General features: G+C 35.4%; 1 protein-coding gene across 1 annotated transcript; it reads left to right on the plus strand.

The window, feature by feature from the left end:
* The first annotated feature begins 981 nt into the window (after nt 1-981).
* LOC144565484 (scarecrow-like protein 4) lies at nt 982-3,039 on the plus strand. The gene has a single exon (XM_078315251.1). The coding sequence runs from the start codon at nt 1,200-1,202 to the stop codon at nt 2,784-2,786; it is 1,587 nt and encodes a 528-aa protein (XP_078171377.1). The 5' UTR covers nt 982-1,199; the 3' UTR covers nt 2,787-3,039.
* Nucleotides 3,040-9,133: the final 6,094 nt, after the last annotated feature.

The following is a 9,133-nucleotide window of genomic DNA, read 5'->3' on the forward strand; positions in this document are numbered from 1 at the left end:
ATATTTCTAAAGTATAACAAAAAAAAAAAAAAAGTATATGAAACCTGTACTATATCCGTGTCTAAACATACCTTGCTAGTACTTATACGTGTATGTAAATAACGATTTGTGGTTGTCAGACGGATAAGGTACTGTCAAGCGATTAATAAAAAATAATCAGAAATAATCGGTCATATTCGAAAATAATCGTCCGATTAATCGAGAAAATTCATAACGGTTTGATCACCCCCAACAACTAATCAGCTAATTAATCAATCTAAATGGACGTATTTTACAACACTGCTTCTAAAAGTTAACATGCACATTATTTATTTACTGTAATTTTTGTATTAAGAAAATTTATGTATATTTTACAAGTAACAAAATTTTGGATGGCATGCTGCACAAACGTGGAGTGGAAAAACAGCTTTTATAATGAATGGAACTATCAAAAGCTTACATAAAGCTCCTGAGATTGAATAAAACCACTTTTCCACTGCTACAGTCTACAGGGGATTCTACTGAAAATTCGCACCATCACAAAAAAAAAAAAACCGTACTGTAGGCTAAAAAACGATCAGTCACTGTGATGTACAGTGTACAGGCTCTGTCGACTGATTCATCGACTTCTTTACAGTCATCGCCGTATTCCACCTACTGTCCGTTCATAGTATTTATCTCTATATACGACGACTATACCGTACATCCATTCGCCAGATAAATTTTACCGTTGTGCACACATTAGCTGCGCGCTGGAAGCCCGGAAGGACCCAAATCTTCTGTTACACATACTTTAGAGATAGCTGTGTTCTTTCATCTGAATTTTGGGCCCCACAGATAGTGAACTCATTTATTAGCGACTTGTAACGGATTCCGTATAATATTTGTTGTAGCAGAGAATCCAGGAAGTACGAGAACAGTGAGCTGAGTAGAGTACGCAGGGACATTTCCGACTTTTCACTCAAAATAACCACTCTCCCTGTCTCCAGTCTCCACTGTTCTCCTCTCCCTCCCACCTCTTCATCTTTGGGGTTTTAAATCCCCTACCGCTCTCTTCAGCCTCCCCCCTTTTTCCTTTTCCCTCTCTAGCAATTACTAGTGCTTTGTTTGTCTTTTTCCCGCAATCTCTCACCTACCCCCTCAACCTTGATCCTCTCTCGAACAAACACCTGAGAGCGTGAAAGGGAGCTGAAGCGGGAAGGTAGGGAAAGGCCGTACCAATGGCATTCATGTGCACGGACAGTGGCAATCTAATGGCGATCGCACAGCAAGTGATCGCGCAGCAGCAGCAACAACACCAGAGGCAACAGCAAGAGCAGCTACACCAGATCCAGTCTTCAACCGCCTCTGTCTCTTGGGTTGTTCCACCTGACCACCAGACCTCCTTCTCATCCGCCTTCTCGGACCCCTTCTCCTTTCCTCCGCCTCAGCCTTTCAAGCTCTCTGATGATTTCGACTCGGATGAGTGGATGGACAGTCTTATTGGATCAGGTGACCTCCCCCCACTATTTGTTGACCCGCCTTCATCCACTGATCTCGACCGCCTCATCATGCCACAGGGTGATATTCTGACTGTCGATCCGCTGCCACAACCAGGTAAGTCTGATAAAGAACCTGAACCCGAACCTGATCCCGAGCCTAATTCAAAGGCTGCAGTTTCTTGCTCTTCACAGTCCCTCTCTTCATCAACCTCCTCTCACCCAGTTTTGAAAACCCTGTTAGACTGTGCCCGGCTTGTTGGTTCAAATCCGGATCTTGCAATCAAAACCCTTGCTAAGATAAGACCACTGCTTTCGAAGCTTGGTGATCCAATCCAACGAGTTGCATTCTATTTCACTGAGGCTTTGTCAATTCGTCTCATCTCAACAGCCTCCCCTCCTCCCCCTTCTTCATCCAGTGAAGAGTTTACAATATGTTACAAAAACCTAAACGATGCTTGCCCCTACTCCAAGTTTGCCCATCTGACGGCCAACCAAGCAATATTGGAGGCTACCGAATCTGCAAACCAGATTCATATTGTTGATTTTGGGGTTATTCAAGGAGTCCAATGGGCTGCATTCTTACAAGCACTTGCCACCCGGCCCGGTGGGAAACCGACCCGAGTTCGTATATCAGGTATACCATCCCCTTTACTTGGTTCATCTCCAATCAAATCGCTTACTGCAACTGGTAATCGGCTCCGTGAATTTGCCGAGATATTAGAGTTAAATTTCGAGTTTATTCCCGTTCTGACCCCAGTTGATAAATTGACCGGGTCAGATTTGTGGGTTGACCCGGATGAGTCTGTTGCAGTCAACTTCATGCTTCATCTGTACCACTTGCTAGGTGACTCCATGGAGCAAGTCCAATCTGTGTTGCGGCTTGCAAAATCCCTCAACCCAGAAGTGGTCACTTTGGGTGAGTATGAGGCTAATTTGAACCGTGTTGGATATGTGAATCGCTTTGCAAATGCATTGAGTTACTACTGTTCTGTCTTTGAGTCAATTGAACCAGCCATGGCACGGGATTCGCCAGACAGGGTTGAGGTTGAGCGGGTGATATTTGGTAATAGAATATTAAGGGCAGTTGGCCTTGCTGAAGGGATTGAACGGACGGATAGGATGGAAGAGAGCAGGGAATGGATGGCTCAGATGGAGGGATCTGGTTTCGAGCCAGTTCAATTCAGCAATTATGCTATCAGTCAGGCTAAGTTGCTACTTTGGAACTATGACTACAGTTCAAAGTATTCTCTTGTGGATTCACATCCTGGTTTTCTTTCTCTAGCTTGGGATGGGAAGAAATTGCTTACAGTATCATCATGGAGGTGATGTTTCAGTTTAGATTTTTGTATTTTTTTTGTTTGAGATAAATTTTGAATATTGATTGTGAAATGAGGGAAGATTAAGATTAAAATTATGTGATTAGGTGGGGTTTGCGGGTAGGAAGGGGGTTGATCAATTAGCTGATTAGGAAATGTGTAGTTTGTCTGATGGGGTAGGGGGGTTGGGTAGAAGAGATTAGCACTAATTGTAAAGAGGGAATGAGGACAAAGAGTTACTTTCTGATGGGTATTGCATGTTAGATGTTTTGACTGAAATAGTTACCCTTGCCTTGATTGAGGTTTGTCTGTTTATGGTATTGAATTTTGGCGCGTTAAATTTGCACAGAATTGTTTTCTGATAAAAATCCACCAGATTTTTCGTTTAATGGCAATGCTAACGCAAGCACTCAAGCCACACTTTTGGCAAGTTCCTAATCCTGGTGGCTTCTAAGACGAGACTTCCATATTTCGCATCCACTTAAATCAATATGATGTGAGCTATTTCTCTGAGATGTGATACCTAATTTGACAGGGAATAAGTAACTAGTTTGTATCTATTTTCTGTACAAACTTTCCGCAATTAATCGTGCTATTTTTTTTATGGGACGTGATATGATTACCCGCACTCTCATCTCCATTATCTCCCCAATTTTATTTATTTAATCTCATTCATATTTTTCATGATTTATAAGGAATTTTGCGAATCTAAAACCACGAACGTCTTCTATGCAATTTTATCTTTCAAATAAGATCCATGATAACATACTTTCGAGCTCGTCATCACACAAGTATTTATACCTCGTTATTTAAGTATTTATACCTAGTATTTTTCACATATGACACTGCTGACATTTAAAAGTATTAATATCAAGTATTACAAGTATTTATACCTATGCATGAAAGTATTTATATCTATGTGATCAACTATTTTTGTTAGAGAAAGATTGACGCAGGGACGATTAGAGAAATGTGATGCGGAGATGCGGGGTCCACGATTAGAGATAAAATATTTAATACTTGTACGATGAGGTATAAATACTTGCACAATGAGGTATAAATACTTGTGTGATGATAAATATGAAAGTACGTCATTATGAATCTCATTTGAAAGATAAAATTGCGTAGAATATGTTCATGGTTTTAGATTCCCAAAATCCTCATAAAACATGAGAAATGTGAAAGATATTGAAAAAAAAACTCACCTCTAAAAACGTGTATGATTCTTCTCCCATGTAGTTTGAGTGGTCCTTCTATATAGTTATATCAAGTTAGACATGCAAGTATTAATATCTTAATTTGCAAGTATTAATTTATTATCTTCCAAGTATTTATATCTATGAATTTAATTAAACTTGGAAGATCACAGTGTTGTAAATAAATTTAATTAAACTAGTTAGTTAAGTTAATTTATGGGAAGTTAAAATCTGTTTAAGAGATAGGGGTACAATGCGGGTATTGGAGTGTGGGGATTGAAATAATTATTCTTTTTTTATTGTGTATGTTTCTAAAGTTTTGCAAAGAAAATTATTTGACCATAAGATTCTTATATATAAATTATTACTGTAAAAAGTAAATATAACATATAGTAGGTACTAAAGCAATTTTAATACTAATGATCACAGTGACAACTTAATGATTCAGGAAAGGTTCGGTAGGTTCAAATATTCATGATTTGTAAATAATTCGGAATTATACATTGAGTTCGGACCGGAGAACTTAGTCTCATAAGAGAGCAAATAGAATTTCACGAATAATTCGAGAAAAAAAAATCGTAAAATTCGGGAAAGCTCCGTAAAATTTGTGAATAATTCGAAAAACAGAATAGGGAGAAGGTAAATTTTGACACACTTTTTTAAATTGGAAGAGAATCATTTTTAAAATTTTATTTTATTTTTTCTCTATTTGTTTTTAAAACTTAAAAGCAAGATACAATGTACTTCTTCCTTCTGTTTCCTTCATTTCTTTCCATTCACCTTCTCCGAATGTCCGAAGCATGCCGTGAGAGAGAATTGATTATGTTCCTTAAACCAGTCAAATGGATTCAATTGAGATGAAACTTTCAGTTTAATGGAATTTTGCTGATTTTCACCTTAATTGATGGCTGTTAAATTCACTGGGAATTCTAGTTTCATTCTGTTAAATTCTATTAATACTAACAAGCAAAGTGCTTCATTTGCCGTCTCTGATAAATTCTATTAATATCTTTGTGCAAGAATTTTAACCACCGATAAAGATCTTTCTCTGTTGCAAAATGCTAAAATTTTAAGCAATATGAGCAATATATCATAATATGTAGGCTAAGGTCTAATCAAGGACAGAGAGAAACTTGTTATCAAGAGAACCAAAAGTTGTAATATTATGAGTGATAAATCTCTATGAGTAAAGCTTATTCTTAAGAAACAATATTTGAGTAAACTTTACTCATATATATATATATATGAGTAAAGTTTAACACATTGGTGAGCTTAAGAAAACTCAAATATTGAGTCGTTGCACAAAGGCCCTCTGTGCTACGCGTACCACCATAGCTAACTCCTATATATATATATATATATATGAGTGAAACTAGGGTGTTCTTAAGCTCACCAAGGTGTTTGGTGAGCTTAATTCCAAAAAATATTATATCAGTTTCAAACAACAAAACTAAACTGTTGAAATCCATTTACTTCACAAGTGCTGAATTTACATGCAAAGATTTTAAGTTTTTGAATTATTTTAGGATAAAGTCAAGCGGTCAAAATTAGAAGGTTTATAAATTAATTTTAGTGCATTCATTTTGTTAACACTTTTTTGACCATTTGACTTTATACAAAATTAATTCGAAATTCTAAAAACTTTACATGTAAATTCATCACTCATGAATTAAATCGGTTTCAACGGTTTGGATTTATTGTTTGAAGCTAATCTAATAGGTTTTGGAGTTAAGCTCCCGAACACCTTGGTGAGCTTAAGAACATCCTAGTTCTACTCTTTTTTTGAAATTGCTTGGTAGTAGACCTTAGTTCTACTCTCTCTCTCTATATATATTAAAAAAGCTTGAAAACCCATATAATATAATAAAACCAGACAATTGTATTACAGGATCATAAGATTTATCTCAGCAATCAATATAAACCCCTTGCCTAAGAAAAACCCTGACTATGTTGGTCAGCAGCACACAAACACATCATCGATTTGAACAATGTTGTTTCACCTTAACTGTACCAGTAACTGGTACGGGAGCAAAACGAACTACTAAATTCTGTCCCCACCACTTTAGCATCATAGACCAATCGAGCCAATCAAACACAAACCAGTTCTAACTACTTACTCAGAGATCCTCTGGTACCACATGTACCAGTAACAGAAAAACAACAACACAAAGTACCAATGTGAGGTTTTCACATAAGTCTCTTATTACAGGAATTAAAGCAACCAAAGTGCTAACATAACACCTGCATAAAAATAGCTGAAAACCTCCAAACAAGCAAATCTATTTTGAATATCACTGAAGAAGTCCATCCTGGCTTTTCTTCGGTGGTGCTACCTCTCATTATCAGACATCTTGTCCATATCCTCTGAGATAACATAATATTTCTGTTTGGATCACGGCCGTCTGATCGGAATCTGAACCAATTTTGCTGGAGGTGGAATGCAAATTTTATGTTACCTTACATGCAGATTTTGATTGGACGGTCCAGATCCAAACAGAAATATTATGTTACCTTACGTGATAGGAATTCTCACAAATATGGGTATTCCTTGATTTTCTTCTCACTCTACCTCCTTTTTTTTTTAACATTTATGAAATGTTCGGCAATAGAAATTTTCATGAGAATAAAAATTTTAATTTGTGAAATTTTAAGATTTTTTAATCAATGAAAAACTTAATGTAAAGGTGTTCGGCAATTACATTGAAAATTTATTAGGAAATTGGAGTTTTCTTTTTCTTTTTTACAATTAACCTTTTTCTTTATGATGTGATACTAAAAGCAAACTATGTGATATTGATACTAAGCATATTTTGTTAAACGTCAAAATAGAAACTTAACCTAGAAAAAAATTATTAGACCTTCATGTTTGTACTTTGTTGATTATTTTTCTCATTTGTCTTTTGCTGTTTTTCTAATTGTCAACTGAAGCATGTAGGCCACTATTTTTGTTTATCTGATAATATATTTTTTTTTCCTCCTGTGTTGCAGCCTGTTGACTTTTCTTTTTGCTCATATGTTTGGTAAATATAGGACTGTTAGATATATTAAAAAATAAAAATAAAAAATAATATCGAGGCAGTCTCAGCGTGGAAAAAAACAATTAAACTTTGGGTATTTTTCCCTGTTGTTCCCATGAGCCCATTTTTCTTTTCCCCGCTGTTTCCATGAGAACAGATTTCTTCAAAGAAGCCTGGTAAAATCAAAGAAAGGCCTGGGTGGGTTTTTCTGCTGGCCCAATAGGCCATCTCTACCTCTATTGTCCTGCTAATTTACAAAGCCCATTTATTGCATCTTTGAACCAATTATTGAAACCGGCCCGTTTTTAAGTAGGCTATTGGACTCTCAGGCCCTAACATCTTACCAAGTATCCAAAAACCTTCCCGAGAGCTATTTTTATTTTAGGGTATGAATGAAATATTTTTTCTTTTGTGGACTTCAAGGAAATATCTATATATATATTTTTTTGAAAATTAGGAGTAGCAATTATTTTATTATTCGTAGTTCACTGTAACTGGAGATAAATTGTAAAAATTATAAAATTCATGAATATTCGGACTTAACAACGAAGCTATTTATTCTTGTTCTCACATTTAGCTTTAGATCCCCGATATTTAGGGTCCGGATCCCTAAAGTAATCAAATCTTTGAATTTTTGGATTGGAACAATCCAATTCGAATTCATCTTTCGAAATGTGTGTGCTCCACTTCGAATAGATTATCTCGGATTCGAATCAGACAGTCCCAATTTAAAACCCTTCACTGGATTCGAATTCCGATAACTACATGTCTACCGCTACGGAAAAGTTCAAATATTTCTTTGTTAGCATTTAAGAAAAAAAAAAAAATTCAAAGTTAGCCGATCTTTTAAAAAAAATTCAAAACCTAGCAGGTACATCTATGTATCTCAGAAAAGAGGCGCGCAGCTCTAATGAGTTTGAGCGATTTTACTTCTAATTTATGCTCAATTCATTTAGTTAATGAGCGAGTCAATTCAAGTTGTAATAACTATAACAAGCTGTAAATGTAATTCGAATTCAACTCATTACCGAGTCGAGTTGGGTCAAAACTCGTTTGTAACTCATTTGATCCAGTCATTATTTTTTATGTACACTTTTACTGTTTTGTCATTCTATCCACTACAAATTTGAATTACCAATCAATTAGTAGCAGCGAATAGCTTAAGAAGAGTGTACATTAGCATATAAGCACAAACTCGGAACCTTTTTTTATGCCGAATTTTTGTGTAACTCAATAGTCAATTAGAATGGAGGTTAGAGGGTCTGGGATCTATTGTGGTGAATTTTTGTGTAACTGGAGTTGATAATGAGCAAATGAGAGTATGCTCAAATTCAGCTTATTAATTAAACAAGTCAGCCATCTCGAGTTGAAACTAACTCGAACTGTAAATGATCGAGTTACTGTGAGCTAGTTACGAGTTCATAACTCATTTTAGAGCTCTACACAAAATGGATCAGCGAAGATGCGCATACGAGATATGCTAATATTTTTCTTTCTTTTGTAGAATCTGCTTGGAGAAGAAGCAATCGACAACTTCTCGAATAATGATGTGGCCATAATCTATAGTTTTTACTATCGTGTTGCAAATCTAGCGGCACTCTTGCAGGTTGATAAATGTTGAGATCAAAATTCTAATCCATTGAATATCATGTGCTGCTTGTGGTGGTGGTGTTGTAGTGTTTTTTTCTTTTTTCTTTTATGAGATAATTAAAATCCGTTTTAACTATCTTGTAAGTTGAAAAAGAGTGCATTGAATTTCAAATTACTCACAAGTTGTTCTTGCAAAGTATCTGTTATTTTGTCAAGATTCAAAACATCTATTTTTTTTTTTTCTTAAGAGTGTACTCCATAAGGGGAGAAAGGAGAATTCTTTATCCGATCTCCTGCAATTGTTGCTTTTTTTTTGCTCTTTGTATAAAAATATGCATGTAAATTTTGCAATTAAATTTTTTGAAAACAACATTATTGACATCAATAAAGTACTCAATCAGAGTCTCAAAATAACATGTTCATAGAATAGGATTTATATAATCTAATAATACAGCATATTTTAACTAATAATAAGAACATTCATTAGACAATATTATTAATTAGTATAACAATAAATAAACAAATTATTTTAAACTAAATAAAAAATAAATAAA

This window comes from Carex rostrata, chromosome 14, assembly GCF_964058835.1.
Source record: "Carex rostrata chromosome 14, lpCarRost1.2, whole genome shotgun sequence".
NCBI classification, from domain to species: domain Eukaryota; kingdom Viridiplantae; phylum Streptophyta; class Magnoliopsida; order Poales; family Cyperaceae; genus Carex; species Carex rostrata.

Bases quoted from the DNA above. Each gene is read 5' to 3' on its own strand.
- LOC144565484 (XM_078315251.1), top strand. From the start codon at position 1,200: ATGGCATTCATGTGCACGGACAGTGGCAATCTAATGGCGATCGCACAG.